We start from the raw sequence: 19,343 nt of genomic DNA on the forward strand, positions 1-19,343 counted from the left end.
CTTCACAGAGAGGGCAGTCAAGCATTGGAACGGGCTTCCCAGGGAAGTGGTGGATTTCCCATCCCAGGAGGTATTTAAGAGACAGAGGGTCGTAGCACTAAGGATCATGTTTTAGTGATGGGACTTGGATTGGTCAGGTTGGGTCTGGTTGACAGTTGAATGTGATGATCCTGAAGGTCTTTTCCAACCTAGATGACTCCTGGATTGCATGTCCTGAGTCAAGCAGAAGACAGGGCTGAGCTGCAGTAGGGCCGCGATTGTCAACATGTCCTCCAAAGTGGGCTCCATCGGGCTGTGCCTTGGGGTGCTGGAGGCCCCCATGTACCCGTACCGTGCCAGCAAGGTGAGGGGCCGGGGGAGGCGCTGGGGATGCTTCCCCACGGAGGAGAGCTCATGGGACCCCCCCACCTGCCCCAGGCCACCCATCCTCGGCCTGGTCCTCCAAGGGTGAGCATGCAGAGTGCCAGCCCAGGCTGTGCCCATGCTCCACTGCAGGGCAAAGCCCCATTTCCCACCTCCACAGCCCTTCAGCTGCAAAATATCTCCCTCCCGCCCACACGTACCCAGCTCCCCCAGCCCCGTGTGGTGCTGGCATGCCTGTGCCTCTTCCAGGCTGCCCAGAACATGGTGACCAGGTACCTGGCTGCAGAGCTCAGGGACAGGGGGATCTTGTGCATGGCGATCCATCCCGGCTGGGTGAAGACGGACATGGGGACAAAGCAGGTACCGTGCTGTGCAGGGAAGCAGCAGCAGTGCTGGGTCCTCTGCTGCAGGGGACCCCCACCTGATATGTGGCTGCACAGTGCTCTGCACCCCAACTGCCTGCACTGACCACCACTTGCTCTGTGCCCTCAGCTGCCTGGGCACCCATTGGGACATTTCGCTTGATGAATCCTGTGCTCCCGACTCACCCATGCGGCCCCCAGCCCTGGGGAGCCCAGCTCCACAGACTCACAATGTGTGGCAGAGCCTGTCGAGCGCACAGACAGATACAGCAACACCACTGCATTCAGAAAAGGGTTTATTGAGAATGTGGTCGAGGTCGGGCAGCAGCCAGGATCTGGGCATGAGGCTGGTCCAGTGTGTCACCAGGGCACAACTTTCCCTTCCCAGTCGAGAAAGGTCCCGGTGTCCTTCTCGGAGAAGGAGGAGATCACCTTCAGCATCCCTCCTACGCTCTCATCTACTGTCACAGGGGGCTGCAGGGGCAGAGGAAAAACATGATGGTGTGTGCCCAAGGGCTGGCCAGGGTCTGCCCTGGAGCCTGGCCTGCAGAAGGCAACAGCTCAACCAAGGGGGAAGTGGAGCCAGGGGAAGAGGGGCTGAGCAGGGCACCCAGGTGATGGGGCCGCCAGAGCTCACTGCAGGGTCCTGGGGCAGAGAGAGCTGCCCACAGTGGTGCCGGAGCAGGCAGGGAGGTCACGCTCTGTAGCTCGGGGTGACAACAGCCTCCCATGGAAAACCAGCACAGGGGCTCGGATGGACCCCCCGTGGTAAAGCTCCTACCGTGTCTCCGGCTGTGTTTCCCATGTCCGTCTGCACCCAGCCAGGATGGAAAGCAGCACAGAGGATGCCATGTTCCCGGTAGCCCAAGGACTGGCACTTGGTGAGCATGTTCAGAGCAGCCTGCGGGGAGACACCGCAGGGATCAGGGTGGGGAGGAGAAGGTGCCTGCATGGTGACACCTGCAGACCCCACAGCCGGGGCAGGCAGGGCCAGTTCCCTGCAGCAGCTCTGTCCTATGAAGATCCTCTTTGATTAGGTCTGGGACCAGGCACAGAAATGTGCCATGGGAGGGAACCAGTGACTGACTGCAGCTGAGCCATGCTGGAGGCTGTTGCAGGGACTGCCAGAAATGACACTGGAGGGCTTACACAGGCTTTGGTTAAAAAAGAAGTTTGGGGTTGTGCCCAGCACTGCACATACCTTGCTGCAGCGATACGAGACACATTGTGCAGATTTCCATAAATAGACTTCCTTGATAGAACCACCAATGCTGGAAATATTGATGATGGCTGCCTTGCTGCAGCTCAGCCCTGAGCCTGGGCTCCCTTGGGCAGCCTTCTTCAGCAGGGGTAGGAATGCCTGTGAGGAGGGGAAGGAGGAGCGTGCACAGAAGAGGTTCATTGAGAGAATTAGTTCCTTACATAGAAGGTCACATCAGAACCCCAGAATCACAGTATTGTTGTGGGAGGCAGAGATCTTTGGAGGTCATCTGGTCCAATCCTACTACTCAAGCCACCTAGAGCCAGTGGCCCAGGACCATGTCCAAGACACTTCTGAATATTTCCAAGGAGGGACACTTCACAACCTCTCTGGGCAGCCCACGATAGCACTTGGTCACCCATCAGTGCTCAGCACCAAGTCAATGAGTAAATTCTGCTTCCCTCTGGCTCAAAATGTGAGGTTCTGCTCTTTAACATGGTCCCACATCTCTGCACTCTGATCATTGCCAGTGGAGAGGCCCCAGGCTCCAAAGTGCCAGAGCCCTCAGCCTGCTGCCCACCATAGTCAAACCAGAAAGCATTCACTGTGCTCAGCATTTCCAGGACTACTTTGGGCACCTGCTTCTGGCAGCAGGAGACCAGAGTAAGACCTGAAGTGTGTTGGGCCTGTCATGAGGTCAAAGGCCCAGCAGGCAAAGAGAGGAGCAGGGCCTTGTCCCACCAGCCCTTTCCATGCTCCTGGGTGATCCAAAGGGCTGCGGGGCAGGGATGTTCCTGGAGCTGTGGTGAGGGCCTCACCTGGCTCAGCAGCAGGGGCCCAATGGTGTTGGTGGCGTACACCTGGGACATGTCCTCCTGTGTCTCGATGTCAAGTGTCTTGTAAACCAGCATGCCAGCATTGTTGATGAGGAGGTTGAGACCTGAGCCCTTGAGGTGCTCCCCAACGCTGGCTGCAGCTGCCTTGATGCTGGCGGGCTCGGTGACTTCTGCAGGGGCAAGGTGGGGAGGTGAGCACCCGATCCCCTCAGCGGCTGCCACCACGTGTGGTGCTGGGAGATGGAGCCCACACCCCAGGGACGCAGAGCAAGGAGCCCAGGCAAGGGACCCTCAGCCTTGGGGCATGGCCAGGGCACCTACCAAGTGGGATGATGACCAGGTTGGGGTGCTTGGAAGCCAAGTTCTGCAGCTCCTGCAAGAGACGGGACAATGTGGCCACAAAGAGGCAGGGCTGGCTGCACAGAGGCTCGGCTTTGATCCAGCACCACCTCACACCCAGCATCCTGCTCTGCCAACCCGCTCCCCGTGGACAGGTCTCTGCGCATCCCGCACACCCCACAAGCCACGCGTCTCACCCTGCCCACCATGGCCATCACCTGCCCCAGCAGCAGAAGCTCCCTGCCTGGCTCCAAGGAGCCCTGGGCACCCTGGGCACAGCTCATCCCATGACTGTCCTACCCCGGCTTTCTGTGCCATGAGACTGTGCCCAGGGCTGCAGCCCCGTGATGAAGACCCTCACGCATCCCCGCCTCGCACCACGGGGCTGCTCCTGCACCGGGTGCTGCCCTGCCCTGCTGTCCCCCACCGCCACCAGCGTCACCTGTGCTCGCTGTCCCTTGGGGTCCCGACAGGCTGCAAAGACCCACTCGGGTGGGTTTGGCAGCCCCAGCAGGTGCCGGACAAACCCCAGGCCAATTCCTCGGTTGGCTCCAGTCACCAGAACGGAGCGGACACAAAGCTCTCCCATATTGCTTCTCCTGACTCTGCTCCAACGTTCATTGTTTGTTCAGTTCCCTAATGCTTCTTATAGTGTGTTGAGCTGCCACCCCACCCACATAGGGCTTGCACAAACCCTTGGCTCTGGGTGCAATCTCTCCAGCTCTTTGAACTCTCTAGGACACGGTTTCTGGCTGGGAGCCATCCCTCCTTACTGAAGGGCAAAAATCACTCAGCTTTTTATGGCAAACTGGTTTTCTGGTGAAACCTGGTCCCGTAACCCAGTATCTCATTGCCACCCTTTCCAGGAGGGTGGGTGCTGGGTGAGGAGAGAGGAAACAAGTGGGAGGGATACAGGATGGATACCCCATGGGTCAGGTACAGATCGTCTTCACGAGCATCCTTCAGGCTAAATGGGCTTTCCAGATTGTACCCATGTAACAACTGAAACAGGCTGGTCTCATTCCCCTTCCCTTGGTTACCTCTGTCAGGTCATGCCTCACATGGCCACGAGCTGATTTTCGCTGCTCTCCTCTGTCTTCCAAGCAAATGCTCCATCACTGATTGTCCCATTAAAGCCATGTGGAGGAAATTCAGCATGGCCTGCTTGCAGAAGGAGGTGGACCCTGCACAGTCTGCAGGTCACCACTTTGCTCTTCATGCACTTTGGATGCTGCCTCACAGTGCACTAATCTAAGTTACTATCCCACCACTTTGGCCATGCTGGAGCCATTGCTGTTGTCAGGGCTTCCACTCTCAGCCTTGCCACTTTGCAAATTAGATCATGTTATTGCGTCTCCCTGCATTTCACAACTTTTAATTTGTTTTCAGGATTAAAGAGGAAGTCATTGATTAACAGCCTGATTATTACAAATGTGTGACCATCTCTCTGCGTCGTGTACTTGTTGGACCTTGCAGTCATCATCCATATCCTGTGTATGGATTCTGTTCTGTAAAGCCATTCTCTTCACATGGTTGTGGAGTAAAAGGCTAATGTCCTGTCAGCAGGTGACTACTTTGGACCTTTCTCTGTGCTTCTTCACCAGTGGCAGCATCCTGGTATTTGGACTGTATGAGCATGACCTGCAAAGTTATGCAGAAGTCCTTCAGACCATCTGGGCTTTCTGAAGTCCTGCAGGGCAATGGGTCAGAAGGGGCTAAAAACGTTTACTGCTGAATCCTCTAGCCTCTTTTCTTTTCCACTTCCTCTTTCTCTCCATTTTCCAGCAGTTGAGCAAATCCTTTGCAACAAAGGGCTCGGTTGCCAAGGGTATTCTCCTGCAAAGATAAGTGTCTTGGACAAAGCCCCTTGGTCTACATCACTCATAGCAGTGGGGCATAGATGGCTCTGCACTACCACCAGTGAAGCCCAGTGCTGCCCAGTTCCTCAAGTGAGGCGTTACAGATTTGCAGTTCTGGGACTGGTGTGGGTGCACATCATGTGTTCCCATCCCCTTCAGTGTCACTGCACCTACCTCCTCTGCAAATGAAGACATTTCCCGTGGCAGCCCCTTGCTTTCAAGCACTAAGTCCCAGAGCCATGGGCACAGGCTGCTGGGTAGACGGGCAGCATGGGAGTCACAAACACTGCCGCCACGTTTTCTTCTCCCATGGGTTGTCTTGGCAGCAGTGTCAACCAGACCCGCTTCCTCCCAGCCGCACTGCCAAAACTACTACAAAGTTCCGCTGTGCCAACGTTACGCCCCAGGGACCCCTCTGCCCCTCAGGCCGGCTACATGGTCACCATGGTGCCACCAAGGCAGGTAGTCCTGCCCTGCCTCATTCATCTCCCATCTCCCCTGTGCCAGCACTCACGTTTGGGCAGCTTAAAGGAGGGCACGATGGTCCAGCTGCACAAGGGATTGAGTCTTCTGCTCCTAGTCTGCTCTCACCAGGCTTTCCCCCAAGCTTGGCTCAGGCAGTCACAGCACGTTTTAATCCAGAACAGGACAGACGAGTGTTTTTTCTTAAATCAGCTTGGACCTCATCCAGATGTGGACTTCAGGCTATTGAGAAATACTCTTATTGGCAGTGTGATCAATTATTTCCCAGATGTGTTAAAAATTAATTGTAAATAAAACATTGAGTTTTCCTTTTCCAAAAGGCCTGTTTACCAAGAACCCTTGCAGCAGTAACTGTTTTAAGGACAAGTTTAGCAAGTATAGGCATGCCACAAATCACAATGGAAAACTCCACTTAATTTTTGCCAAGCTCAGACAGAATTTCGCAGTGTCTGCTGTGGTGGTGTTGAAATACCATTGCCATGCACATGTCTGTGAGAGAACTGAATTTTGCACATCCTACCTCAGCATCTCAGCAGGAGATATTCAGTCCTTTTAATATGCCTTCTTTTCCAGCTGGATCAGACATAAACTTCTCTCTGTATCCTGGAGCAACCCCAGCCTTCTTCTGCTCCTGCAGCAAGCTTTGTTAGCATACCTGCACTTGCTTCCACCTCCTTTGAGTAAAATTTACTATTTTGCTTGCTTGGGGTAAATCCTAAGATAAAACCCAAACCACATGTAAGAAATGCACACAAATACAGTGTCCTGTGTAGCACATGGAATAAAAAATAATGTTTGTCATCAGGCAATACCCAACATTTACCTTTCTGGACCTTGGGACAAATGTTCCCTGATAACTTTTTTTGTTTAGTTCTGCTGCTGCTGTTCATAAGTCTTTGCATACAGGTACAATACCACCTTGTTAGGCACTCATACATTTCATTCATTTACGAAGACAATCTCATCACTACCAAGACTAGACTTTTACCTTCTTTACTCTTCTGCTGTTTGTAGCTTTTCTTTCATGATAATTCCCCTTTTTGTAGCCTCATACTACTTTCTGCACTAGCATCCTGTTCCTGCTTTGCTAGTCATCTAGGGCCATACTTTCCATCTTCTTGGTGCAAAATTCCTCTGCTGCTCACCATCAGTACAAATTTCTGGATTTTCCAGCTGTCTCCCTCCCATGAGTTTTGTCTTAGGCTGATCTCTCACTGAAGATTTTTTCAATTCTCCCCTGCCTCAGCACACCTACCAGTTTGTGGGATTGGCTTTCCAGCCCCAATAGTTCTTTTCAATGTCCTTTTCTGTATTTTCACTTTCTTTTTATGACCACACACCACAACTATACTTGCCGATTTACACTGTTTGCAGAAGAGTGCAGTGCTCTTCCACTTTGTGTAACAGACTTCCTCTGGTTTTCCTCTTCTGCATCATTGCCCACACAGCATGCTAGAAACCTCCAGTGTGCCTCAGAACCAGATAACACCAGAAATAAAAAATAACCTTTTAAATCTCCTATTTCTGCTGTGTCATGCTGTTTTTGAAGCTTTCAACTGTTTTAGAGCTGTTACATTATAATGTTGACTTTGCTCTGGGGCCCCATGCTGGATTGTTGACCATTAAAGTCTAAACAAGCACTGCTTCTCCGGGGGTCAAAGTCCAGCCTGGAGCGAATGTCCACAGAAGAAAACAAACAGCCTTGCCAGGCTGGCAATGGAGCTTCATCACAAGTGCTGCTGTCCCCAAGGCTCAGCTGAGGAAGGGACTTGGGAGAGGCTCAGGGATTCAGACAGCTTTGTACCGAGACATTCTTGCATGGTCTGAACCCTACAATGAGCAAAAGCAATTATTTTTAATAAATTACTTCAGAGTCCAACAGTGCTAGTGGTGGAAGGCCCTGCTGTATAACCTGTCCCATAGACCCTTTGACAGCCGTGTATCACATACAGATGCTTTCCATCTTTCCATGTTGGAAGGAGTCAGAGGCATTTTTCCAGGACATGATCTCAGCTTCTCCACTATCAGTGACTGCAAGCTCGGTTGTGTTCACACCCATCCAGATCTTTGTACGAAGGGCAATTACAGCGCTACTTACAGAAGTATTGGGAAATACACTTTTGTTTGTTAGCCTGGGGAAGAGGGCATGGCAGAATTATCTTTACTATGTTTAATCTACCGTGTAAGTAGCAACAAATGTGCTACTATTTATCAAGCCTATTTGCTTTGCAATGTGTTCAAGATTGTATAGGGTCATGTCTTCACATATTCTTTACTTGACGAAGAATAAATGGATAGCAATGAATGAAAAACTAATCAAGGGGCGGGGTGGGGTTTTCTCCTGCCACTGCCTGTATCCTGAAGCTGGGCAAGGCATGCCTATGTGACTCATTTTCTTGTTGGCTGAAGAGGACTAGTGATACCCCATTGTGAAGAGACTGTGCTTTTAAGCTGAGGGTGAGAACCTGAGCTTAAATACAGCTCCCAGGCAAAGTGAGGAGATCCTGGTAAGGATTCTCATGGCCCCGTTTCATAACCTTGCTGTTTTTCTAGCAGCCAGTATTCTTCAATGCTTCTGGATTTTAGCAGGGTACAACCACCTCCTGCCCTGAACAGCCATCCCCACCACAGCTGAGCTGGTTGTGAGAGGCCTGCTCAAGCCCTCCTGTGATGCTCATCAGGCTGCAGGAATGCAAAGGCTTGGTTGTGTCTTCCCCCTCTTGTCAGGGGGCCATGCGTGGGCAACCTCTTCCAGGGCTGTGATGTGTCCAGCTGCAAAACTCCATCCTGCTCTTTGCTTATGTTGTGTGGAGCCTTTCACAGAGATGATCAAGCAAGCACATCTGTAAATATTTGGGAACAGAAGTTTACAGTGAAGGCTGCCACCCCAGAGCCATGGCAAATATGCCTGTGGAATTGTGTGGACCTTGCCAAACACTTGCTGGAATGAAGCTTATTGAATTGAAGCTTATTGAAAGTGAAATATTGAAATGAAGCTTATTGAATTGAAGAATGAATGATGAGGAAAATGAGGAGAAGACAAGTGCTTGGGCTCCTGGGACAGAATATGGAAGATGGGGTTGTGCAGAAGTACTCAAGCATGACTAGCTGCAAGACAGACCTTAGGGCACAGAATCATAGATTCTCCTGAGTGGGAAAGGACCCATGAGGATCATCAAGTCCAACTCCTGACTCCACACAGCACAACCTAAGAGATAACCAAATATCCAAGAACATTGTCCAAACACTTATTGAACACTGACAAGCTTGGGGTCATAACTGCTTCCCTGGGGAGCTGGTTCTAGGGCCAAAACACCACCTTAGTGAAGAACCTTTTCCTAATACTGGATCTGACCCTCCCCTGTCCCAGCTCCATGCCGTTCCCTCGGGTCCTGTCACTGTCCCCAGAGAGCAGAGCTCAGCGCCTGCCCCTCCGCTCCTCTTGTGAGGGAGCTGCAGGCCGCCATGAGGCCTCCCCTCAGCCTGTTCTGCTCTGGGCTGAACAAACCAAGGGACCTCAGCCACTCCTCATACATCTTCCACTGTAGACCCTTTACCATCTTTGTTTTGCTCCAGTGGGCACATTCTAATATGTTTATATCCTTCCTATACTGTGGAGCCCAAAACTGCACACAGTACCTGAAGTGAGGCTATGTCAATGCTGAGTATAGTGGGACAACCCCATCTTTTGACCAGTTAGCTAGACTGTGTTTAATGGAGCCCAGGATATGGTTGGATCTTTGGCCACCAGGGCCTATTGTTAACTCATCAATCAACCCCCTAGACCCTATTCTGCAGGGCTGCACTCCAGCTACTTGTCCCCCAGTCTATACGTACATTCAGGATTACACCTTCCCAGGTGCAGAATCCAGCATTTGTTCTTATTAAATTTCATACAGTTGGTGATTGCTCAGAGCTCTAATCTATCAATATCTCTCCGTAAGGCCTCTCATCCCTTGAGGAAATACAATTTTTTATCATCTACAAACTTACTGAGGGTGCACTCAACTCCTGTGTCATTGATAAAAACGTTGAAGAGAATTCCTTTCTCTGTAGGGGATGGCTTGGTTTCATGGCCTGTTTGTGAGGGACGTCTCTCCCAACAGCAGGACGGGACATTCCTTGTAAAGGTCATGTGGACAATACTAAGGGCTGGTGGAATGCGGAAAACAGGAATATGTTCCAAAATGGACCCAGAATCTCTCCAAGCTATTGTAAAATGTAAGTGCCATCAACAAGTCTGTATGTTACTGTTTAATTAGTGGACAATGGGTGCACATGCCATGACCACTCTGCAAGACTTCTCTGTGCAGGTGGGGCCATGGAAAGGCTCAAGACAAAACCCGTGCTTGGAGTTTGGGAGGTCTGGGGCAGAGTGGAAGGTAATTCTATGGTTCTTGATGAATAAAAGAACAAAGAAACAAGTTTTGACATAAGAAAGAAAAGTGAAGTTGTAACACAGATTGTAACACAGATGCTGTAACAGCTACCCCATAATTATTGCTATTTCATTCAAATCAGGAGACTTGTGAGAGAGACTTTGAGAGAGACTTGTATCTTTTTCTTTCTTTCTTTCTTTTTCTTTTTCTTTCTTTCTTTCTTTCTTTCTTTCTTTCTTTCTTTCTTTCTTTCTTTCTTTTTCTTTTTCTTTTTCTTTCTTTTTTCTTTCTTTTTCTTATTCTCTTTCTTTTCCTTCCTTCCTTCCTTCCTTCCTTACTTCCTTCCTTTCTCTCTTTGTCTTTCTTTCTTTCTTTCTTTCTTTCTTTCTTTTTCTTTCTTTCTCTTCCTTCCTTCCTTCCTTCCTTCCTTCCTTCCTTCCTTCCTTCCTTCCTTCCTTCCTTTCTCTCTCTCTCTGTCTTTCTCTCTGTCTTTCTCTCTTTCTCTCTTCCTTTCTCTCTCTCTTTCTTTCTTTTCCTTCCTCCCTCCCTGCCTCCCTGCCTCCCTCCCTGCCTCCCTCCCTCCCTCTCTCCCTCCTTCCCTCTCTCCCTCCCTTTCTTTGCTTTCCTTGCTTTCCTTGATTTCTTTCCTTTCTTTCAGTTTTTTCATTTCTCTTTACAACCTCCTGGAAGCCTCACAACACTTAACTAACAAAGTCACCAAAAATCACTAATCCCCTTCTTTGAAGCCCAGAACTGGGGCAAGCAACGCCCACACTGGGAAGCATTCAATGAGAGCTGCTTGCAGCTTGCCTTTTCTCAGGGTTCAGTTCCTTGGATTCAGGATGAGCTCCCGCGGGGCCCAGCACACTAACCCTTTCCAAGCAGCGCATCGCATGCATGTGGGGACCCAGGAGGAGCTGAGCAGTCCCGGTGGGACAGGAGGCTGAAGTCCCGCTTCCCGGCGTGGTTCACCATGACCAGGTGCCTGCACCCCTTTGTCCTTATCTCCAGCCCGGGTGGAGGAGGCGAGAAACCCTGCTCCTGGCCTGAGGCAGGAAAAGGGAGAACGGGACTTTTGGTTACACAACGTCCTTAACGAGAGTTTCTGCTTCTTACTTTTTATTATTGTTTTTCTGGTGCATTTACTGGTGCCAGAGGCGTTTTGTCTACTGTTTGTGGGGGGAAGAAAAAAAATAGAAAAAAAGGAACAAAAAGCAGTACCACAAGGGTGCTCTCACGCACAGCAGCTCGCTCCCGGTCACCGGGGCCCAAGCAGCCTCAGCTGGGCCCCAGGAGGGAGGCGCCAGGCCGGGCCCTCCCCGGCCAGCACCAGCGGCCCGCAGCGGGCTCGGGGGGCCAGTGTGGCGGGCATGGCGGCGCTGCGGGCGCGCACCGTGCTGCTGACCGGCTCCAACCGGGGCATCGGGCTGGAGCTGGTGAAGCAGCTGCTTGGGGGGCCTCGCCCGCCCACATGGATCTTTGCGACGTGCCGGGACCCCGAGGGGCCGCGGGCGCAGGTCAGTGCGTGGCCGGCCAAGGGACAGGCCAAGGGACATGGCAGGTGGGCCTGAGTTGCGGGCAGGGCTGGGTACGGGCACGGCCAGGGGCTGCACCGTGGCGTGCCCTGCGGTGGGCGAAGGTGAAGGTGGCAGAAAGCCCCCCTGTGCCACGGGGGGGCCGTGGGCATGAGTGGCCGCTGTGCTGCTGGCCTCTGTGGTGGGCAAGGTCAGTGGTCCCCGGGGTCCGAAAGCAGCCACGGGACCCTCCTGCCCCAGTTTTGCAATTCACTAAAATGCAAGTCAGACACGCATTGTTTCAGCAGGAAGTCACGGGAGCATCTGAAAATGTGCAGCTTTCCTTCTAACAACAACATCAGCTCTGGTTTTCCTCCGCTTGCTGTCACCCGCTGAAATACCAGAGGGGAGGTGTTTGCTCCGCTGGTTTGTTTTGCTGCCCCTCCTCACAGCCCTGCTGCGTGCAGGGCTTGGAGCAGTGCCTGCACGAATCCCGCCCCAAAAAGCCCCCGAGGTAGTCGGGAGCCCCCTGCCCGTGCTGTTCAGGCTCATGGGCAATGGCAGGGAGAAGGCACCCTGCTGCAGGTGCAGAGCTCCTGCTGCTGGTGCCTAAGCGAGCTGCATCAGAGCCAGTTCAGCGCTTCCCTTTTTGCCATGTTCTCCTCCCTACACCTGCTGGGCTCGGGCAGTGCTGAGATCAGAGGACTTTTTGCAGGGCAGACTGGAGCACGTTTCTCCCAGGTGGTCAGGGTGCATTGCTGTCACTGCAGGGTGCTCTGGTAAGACTTGTGGCGGTGTTTTCAGGACATTGCTGATGAAGTGGGTGACAGCAGGAGGCAGAAGGCAGGGTGAACCTCTGTCAGGCTGATGCTACCACAAGAGCTCTACTCATTCCTCATGTGCCTTTGGATGTTGGGGGTGAGAAGCTGCTGAAGCCAGCAGCTGAGCAAAGTAGCAGGGGAAGGAAAAATGCCCATCAGCCATCACAAATCACTGAGAAGTATCTTCCGTCATTTTCTGTGCCCAGAGGGAATGTGGGAACATGGAGCCTGATGGTGACACTCAGAGACACGGGGTCAGTGACTCCCACTCCACAGCGGTGGGATGTGGTCCCAGGATGAGTCCCAGGGAAGCATCCCCTCACAAGGAGCTGCCAGTCTGTTTTCCCTGCAACATTCTCTATGGGCTTGTTTGTGAGAGTTTTTTAATAGTTGTAAAAGTAATCATTTTGGACATGTTGAATGTGGTTTGATTTCTGTTGTCTAGAACCTGCTATAGTTGAAGAAAGCTCAGAGCAAAGAGCTGCTAGGAAGTGTAAAGCTGAGCATTTCATTTGGGATTTTATTATTTTTGAAAACCGATTCTGAATCCTCTACGTTTGGTGGCAGTAATCAAGGAAAATTTGCAGAGGGTTTCGTTTCAGTTGAGCAGGTGAGACGTAGCATCCAGAGCGATTGTGCTGCTTGGCTCCAGACAAGACTGGATAAAAATTCTAGCTGTCTTAGTCTGTTGTGGCACTCAGGACCTGCTCTGACTTTCTTTGTTCAGCAATGCTGGACATGGGAGGATGCAGGGTCTGGGGACCAGGGAGCTCTCAGACCCCTCTTGGTGCAGGGAGAGGTCTCTGGAGATCCTGCCTCGTCCCACACCTCCCTGTGTTCTCAGGCATTCGTCAGATGATAAAATAACCACTTTTAAATCACTTAGAAGAAAAAAGACAGAGCCATCTGCCAGGTTTTTGTAGGGGGGAAGCAGATGCTGCTTGCTGTGTAGTTCTTCCCTCCTCATCTTCACATAGGGCTGTGTGTACTTGTGTGAAGGTGCTTTAGGTGCATGCTCCAGGGTTTTCCTGCCTTTGTATTCATCACCCAGGCCTGGATGTTCAGCTGGGCCCTAAGGAGACACAGTCCCGCTGAAAGCACCTGGAAAGCCAGGGAAAGCCAAAGATGGGGCTTTGTGGGGCTGGTGACCCGCAGCAATGAGGATGCTGCCACATCAGGAATGGCAGGAATGCACTCACAGTCATTCCCACACCTGTAACACTTCCAGCAGCCTCTGGGAGATGCTTCTGGCCTTATGCCTGCTCAGTGTGCATCATTTCCTGGGTGAGCTGGTCCTTAATAATAAATGTGCAGTCATCCTTTACTGTGGCTCTGGCTGGGTTCTTGAATGTAGATCCAGCAGGCTTTGGGAGGGTGGCCACAGTACCTTGCAGGCATGCTTGTGTTGCACTCTGCGTAAATGGTTACAGCTTTGTGGAGCTTGGAAAAACCCTGGGTGCCTTATCCAGCCGTCCACAAGTGCTCAGTAACATCCTGAAGATGTTTTCCTTGAGATGGCTGGTCGCTGGTGCCCTGGTATTGTGCTTGGCATCACATCTAGTTGTTTCCATGTTTCTTTTCACAGGAACTGAGAGATCTGGCATCCAGGCACCCAAACCTGGTTCTTGTGAAGCTGGGTAGGTGTGCTCTGCCTCTACCATTCACGTCCACCAGCCACAGTGGCTCCACTTCTCCTCCCCTCCCTGCCACCAGGCTCTACATTTGCCTCCATCTCTTCAGAGCTGCCAAATGTTTGGCTTCAAGTGCTGCTGCCACTGAAGGCCCAGCTTCTCCAAGCCCATCTCACCTTGTAGGGCTGCGCAGAGCCGTCCTGCAGCAGGTCCTGCCACAGCCCCTCTGGGGACAGCCCCTCTGGGGACTGTCACAGCAGCGCTTTGTCACCCTGGGGTTGTCTGCAAGGGGCTCTGCCCTGGCCGGGTCCCCGAGCTGCCCGAAGCAGGGCACCCTACACCGCGCATTGTGGAGGAGACTGGGGCTTGTGGGTGCCGGGGTGCTCTGGGCTGGTTGCATAGCACCATCTGGTGCCTACAAGTGGAAAAGACCGCTCAGGTCAGGATGCTCAGCTCTTTCTCAGCGGCTTAACCCCCATCTTCTCCCTTAGGCCCCTTGGGTGGACCCCAGACACAAAGATTTCAAGGATGTGGAGCGTTCAGAAATAAATCTAGCTGTCCTGCTAGGTTGAGGAAAGTTAGACCTATCTGTGGCCAGCTGCGAGCTGTCCTGGCAGCAGACCATCGGTCAGGCTGACGTACTGCGAGTGAGAGCGACTGCTGCAGGATGGGCGCTGCTTTAGGATTGCAGCCTGTAGAGTAAACCCAGGACAGCTGGTGTGTGCTGAGATCTGGTCGTCCACTGCCACCTGGGTCGAGGCCTGTCGCCCATCCTGCCCCAGCACCTCCAGTCTGAGCTGTCCACAGGAGTATCCACCACTGTCAGCGCCTGGTCGGCCCCAAGGCTGCTCTGGCCCAAAAGGAACTGGAAAAACCTGGTGAAATGGGGTCAGACCTGGTTCTCAAAGCCCTTTCTCTGTCACCGCAGATGTTGCAAATCCCTCAGCTATTGCCGACGCAGCGAAGATTGTGGAGGGGAAGCTGAACGGCGTGGGCCTGAACCTGCTGATAAACAACGCTGGCATCTATGCCCAGGTGTCGCTGGAGACAGTGGACTCTGACGAGATGATAAGGACATACAAGACCAACGCGGTGGGGCCGCTGCTGATGGCCCAGGTAACGCTCGGGGCAGAGCCCACCTCGGAGGGGGAGTTTGGCACAGCCTCTCTTCCTCCTGTTCCTTCTGACTTGGTCAGCCACGTGCCTCGTTGCTGTCTGTGGTCATGGTGGAGGTCCCAGAGTGCTCTCCAAAATTTCCCAAGGCTGCGGGAGGGAGGGGACGGCTCCAGCCTGTGCTCCCACCCCGTGCTGTCTTGGTTTCCCACTGCTCCTCCTCACCCCCCCTGCTGTAGACAGGCTGGGTTGCAGTTGCTGTGAGTGGGGCTAGCTGGAGGCACAGACATCCCACCAGGCTGCTTCTCCCCAGACATTCCTGCCCTTGTTGAAGAAGGCTGCCGGGAACAGCACAGAGAAGGGACTGAGTTGCAGCAAGGCAGCCATCATCAACATCTCCACTGTCATGGGATCCATCGAGAAAACTCCCGAGTCCTTCTGCAAGCCTGTCATCTCCTACCGCTGCAGCAAGGTAGGGAGATGCGGGCTTGAGAGCTGAGTGGGAGTCAGAGCTGGCCTTTGCCAGGCCTGGTCTCAGGGCAGTACCCAAGGCCATGAGATGGAGGGACGTATGTGTGCTGGTTGCTGCCTGAGTTCTCCGGGCACCTCCATGTCCAGTCCCTGCCCACCTAGGGGATGCACACACCGTGCTCCATCTCCTGCAGACCTGGCATTGGGTTTTTCTCCCTCACCTTGAGGCAGAGATGGGAGTGGAGGCTGGTGTGTGGTGCTTTCTACTGCTCAATGCTCCCTTCCTCCTCCAGGCTGCCCTCAACATGCTCACCAAGTGCCAGGCTCTGACCTATGGGGAGGCCGGGATCCTCTGCGTGGCGCTTCACCCTGGCTGGGTGAAAACCGACATGGGCACCCAGGAGGTGGGTGCTGGCTGAGCAAGGTCGCTGGGATGTGTGGGCATTGCTCGAGAAATAACTTTGCTGCAGGGTGCACCTGGGGAGTAGCATCAGCACATGCTCTGTGCCAGAGCCACACACCCAGGGCTAGAGGGGACTTGTTCAGGGGAGAAAAGACTTCGGGCAGTCCCAGAGATGGGCAGAGAGCCCAAATCCAGTAGAGTAGAGAGGGGAGGAGCAGCACCTTCCCACAGTGGCCCCCTTCCTCAGAGAGCTGCAGGCCCAGGAGGTCTCACCCATAGGTGAGAAGCCTGCGTGTAGCATTCTGCTTGCAGCAGGATCTTCGACACTGCCTGTTTGGCTAAGCTGCTGTGTGTGGTTCCTGCAGCTGCTCACAAAGCCTGTAGCTGGCTTCCTAGCCCAAGCCACCTCCATCCAAGCCATGCAGATACCCAACTGTCCTCGCACATGACTGGTCCATCCCACCTCCCATGGCTCTCTCCCCAGTCTGGGTGGAAGGAGCCTTGCTGGGGATGTGCATGAGCTGACTGGGGGCTGGTGGGTGACCAGCAGGAGTTGGGGGATCCCAGCCCTGCTCCTCACTTGTGCCCGTTGCAGGCTGACCTGACGGTGGACACGAGTGTGCGGGGGCTGCTCTCTGTGCTGCCCGTCCTCTCTGAGAAGCACAGCGGGAATCTGCTCAACTGGGAAGGCAAAGTGATTCCTTGGTGATCCCCTGCAAGGGACCGTGCAGTGCCAGGAGGTCTCTGGGTGCCCTGAATCACCAGGGTGCTCAGCCCCCTGTGGCCTGCAGGTGACCTACTTAGGACTCCGCCACCAGGAGTGCAGGGCAGTCTGTGATCCCTGCATCCGAGTCGCTAATAAATGCAGTCACAAGTCGATTAGTGCCTCTGCCTTCTCCTGGCTGCGGTGCCCTCACTGAGACTGTCTCTGCCCTGGCCCGAAGCTGTCCTCTGCAAAAAATAACCTGGCATTAGAGCAGTCTGTCTGCCTTGCCTTCGGCTGCTCTGAGCAGAAGGCGAGCCCCAGGGAGCATTTCACCAGCCCAAAGCCCTGTTGTCTTCCCTGGCTGCTGAGTGTGCGTGGATCTGCCTGCTCCCTGCTGTACTTGTGCCCATCTCTGGCAGTCTCTTTGCTACAGACATCCTGGTGGCACTTTGTGCTGGGCACCGTGTCCTTGTGAGCAGCCTTGGGGCACAACTGAGAGGTCCAGCAGTGCCACAGCCCAGTTTTGTGATCCCAGGCTGCTAGCTGTTCCCATACTGGAGCTGCAGCTGGGCACAGTAGCCCTGGGTGTGGGAAATCCAGCCCCAGGGGGAGCACAGCATGGGAATGGCACTTCTCCTGGACGGAGAGGCTGAGAACATCAATAACTGGGTTTCTGCAGCAGACAGGGCTTCTGCATGGGTCGGGCAACCCTGGGCTGCATGATTTCGCTTGAGGGTGGTAACAACCCTGAAAGAAATGGCTTTGGGGTGCTGCTGGGTCTTCCCAGCTTTAAAAAGCTGGAGGTTTCCACCCGTACCTGCCCTTCCTGGAAGGAACTTCCCCTTGGGTAATGATGGAGAAAAGGAGCCAGGGGCTCCTTCAAAAGCAGCTGAGCAGAGCAGCCTGGCTTGCAGAAGAGGAAAACCCAGAGCTTACCCCTGAGCCTCCCGTTTCCCAACCGAGCTCCCTTGCCCAGGCCTCCCCCTGCGGGCAGGCAGAGCACCGGGGCAGACGGCCACGCTGGGGCCACGACTCAGCCCCACTGAGGTGAGCTGTGCCCCTGTGAGCTCCAGCAAGCCCCGGCACCAGCCTGCCCTCCCCAGCAGCCTGCTGAGTCACAGGCAGCAGTGTTTTCCTCACTGGCTCCAGGTCCTCCCAAGCCACTGGCATTTTGGTAGCCCAGACTTCAGAGAGGCCAGGAAAGGTGACAGCAGGGAGCATCTGCCACCTGCGTGCAGCTCGGGCCAGGTTCCCGTGGCTGCAGGTGGCAGAGCTGCCGGAGCTTAAAAGCTTGTACCCCTGTATCCCTCCTTCCTGCGGGCCCCAGGGAAGAGAGGCAAGCTGCCTCTGCAAAGTTCAGGGGTGCTGGGAGCGGGTGAGGATGGGTTTCCCTCACTCTGCAGGCAGGTTCTGGAGCCAGGACACCTGGGTCCCAGCCCCGGTTCTCTCCCAGAGCTGCCCCATCCCTGGCATGAGGCTAATGCCAACTCCTGCCTGGTTGTGCCAAAGGGAGCCAAGCCCCAGGGCTGTTGGGAGCTGTCTGTCTGTCCGTCTGCCCCGTACCCAGGCTTCCTGCACTTTCCAAGCCTGTAAAGCACTTTCCATGGCACTCAGAGATGGCGCTGTGCGCCGTGCTGGGAGCGCTGCCCATGGGTGAGGCACCCACTGCCGCATGACCCATCCCGGCAGGGAAATTCTGGCCTCAGCTCTGTCCTCCTGCACCTGGCATCTGTCCAAGCAAACCAAGCAGTGCTGGGGACAGGGAGCAACGCTGCTGTCCCCAGCTGAGGGCTGCTTCGTGCTCCGGAAGCCCGGAGCTGGGCTCTCTCCAGCCACCTGACTTCCCATGCAGGTGCTCGCTCCTCTTCGCTCTTTTCTTTCCCAGCCCCACCTCGCATCTGCGGCCAGAGGAGCTGGCACCCCCTGGCCACATTCCTTGGGGAGCGAAGCGGCTGCAGGTCAGGAGCCGGTGAATCTGTGAGCATCCCTCTCTGGCTGCAGCCCCTCTGGGACATCAGGCTGTGGCAGGGCGCCTGTAGGAAGCCTGGCATGGCTGCCAGACGGTGGGCTAAGTGCTGTGCAGAGCCCAGTGGCAGCAGGCTGGTCAGTGCTGGTGCCGTTGTTCAAGCCTGGGGCAGCACCACCCAGCACCTTGCTCGGGGACACGCGAGGGACCCTATGGGCAGGTCTCTCTGCTCCAACACTTGCCAAGCGGCGTCGGCTTTTCCTTTGCTCAAGTTCCGGGTGTTTGTGCTCATGCAGCTGATTATCTCCATGCTTCCTCTCCAGCCTGATGTTTCCTGCCTCGCTCGCTCCCTTTTGCTGGCGTTGCCCTTTGTGTCAGGCTTATCTCCCGGTTCTGAGCAGCGTCAGACCTCCATGCTCCCCCTGCTCGCTGTGACGGAGGCTGGTCGCACCCATCGCCTCTCTGCTCTCTGGGGAACAGATTTCTTGCTTTCTTTGATTTCTTCATTCTTCCAGTTTTCTCTTCCTTCCGTGCCTTGCCCTTTCCTGCCACTGCTGTCCTGGGGGTGGACGGCTGGCAGTGCCACTGCCTCAGTGGCCGTCAGAGACGGGGAGGCTGCGGCAGAGCGTCCTAGGAGAGCCCACACCGTGCCTTCCAGAGGGCTGCGGCAGGGGGCAGCTGAAATGCCAGCTCCGCCTGGCACCTATCAGCTCCTTGGGAGCACAGGCAAGCTGGGACAGAGCAAGGAGGATTTAGGATCCACCTGCATTTAGCAGCTTAAAGTGGGATGTCCTTGATCCATCTCTACCCTGAAGCTGTAGGACAGGTGCAAACTGGACTGGAGCATTGCCCACCCTACAGTGTGCACATCTGCAGAGGACACAGCCCAAGGAAAT

General features: G+C 54.2%; 2 protein-coding genes across 5 annotated transcripts; one reads left to right on the plus strand and one right to left on the minus strand.

Annotated features, from left to right (window-relative positions):
* Positions 1-803: 803 nt before the first annotated feature.
* LOC121076831 (C-factor-like) lies at positions 804-5,638 on the minus strand. Its single transcript, XM_040571430.1, has 6 exons — positions 3,544-5,638; positions 3,084-3,135; positions 2,745-2,932; positions 1,927-2,085; positions 1,507-1,626; positions 804-1,199 (listed from the first exon to the last, which is right to left on the minus strand). Exons 1-6 carry the CDS (start codon positions 3,688-3,690, stop codon positions 1,086-1,088), a joined length of 780 nt encoding a protein of 259 aa, XP_040427364.1. The 5' UTR covers positions 3,691-5,638; the 3' UTR covers positions 804-1,085.
* Positions 5,639-11,031: 5,393 nt separating this feature from the next.
* Positions 11,032-16,654, plus strand: LOC121076832 (C-factor-like). Of its 4 annotated transcripts, XM_040571432.1 has the most exons (6): positions 11,032-11,339; positions 13,743-13,794; positions 14,717-14,904; positions 15,215-15,373; positions 15,666-15,776; positions 16,371-16,654. In XM_040571432.1, the coding sequence occupies exons 1-6, from the start codon at positions 11,193-11,195 to the stop codon at positions 16,482-16,484; spliced, it is 771 nt and encodes a 256-aa protein (XP_040427366.1). In that variant the 5' UTR covers positions 11,032-11,192; the 3' UTR covers positions 16,485-16,654. The 4 variants fall into 4 exon arrangements, with proteins under 4 accessions (XP_040427366.1, XP_040427369.1, XP_040427367.1 ...); XM_040571435.1 differs by lacking the exon at positions 15,215-15,373 and having other exon boundaries at positions 11,044-11,339; XM_040571433.1 differs by lacking the exon at positions 15,666-15,776 and having other exon boundaries at positions 11,046-11,339.
* Positions 16,655-19,343: the final 2,689 nt, after the last annotated feature.

This window comes from Cygnus olor, chromosome 12, assembly GCF_009769625.2.
Source record: "Cygnus olor isolate bCygOlo1 chromosome 12, bCygOlo1.pri.v2, whole genome shotgun sequence".
Lineage (NCBI taxonomy): Eukaryota > Metazoa > Chordata > Aves > Anseriformes > Anatidae > Cygnus > Cygnus olor.

Coding starts and splice junctions, on each gene's coding strand:
- LOC121076831 (XM_040571430.1), bottom strand. CDS start 3,690: ATGGGAGAGCTTTGTGTCCGCTCCGTTCTGGTGACTGGAGCCAACCGA. Junction 3,136..3,543: donor CCAAGGGACAGCGAGCACAG/GTGACGCTGGTG, acceptor CGTCTCTTGCAG/GAGCTGCAGAACTTGGCTTC. Junction 1,627..1,926: donor TCTCGTATCGCTGCAGCAAG/GTATGTGCAGTG, acceptor GTCTCCCCGCAG/GCTGCTCTGAACATGCTCAC.
- LOC121076832 (XM_040571432.1), top strand. CDS start 11,193: ATGGCGGCGCTGCGGGCGCGCACCGTGCTGCTGACCGGCTCCAACCGG. Junction 13,795..14,716: donor CCTGGTTCTTGTGAAGCTGG/GTAGGTGTGCTC, acceptor CTGTCACCGCAG/ATGTTGCAAATCCCTCAGCT. Junction 15,374..15,665: donor TCTCCTACCGCTGCAGCAAG/GTAGGGAGATGC, acceptor TTCCTCCTCCAG/GCTGCCCTCAACATGCTCAC.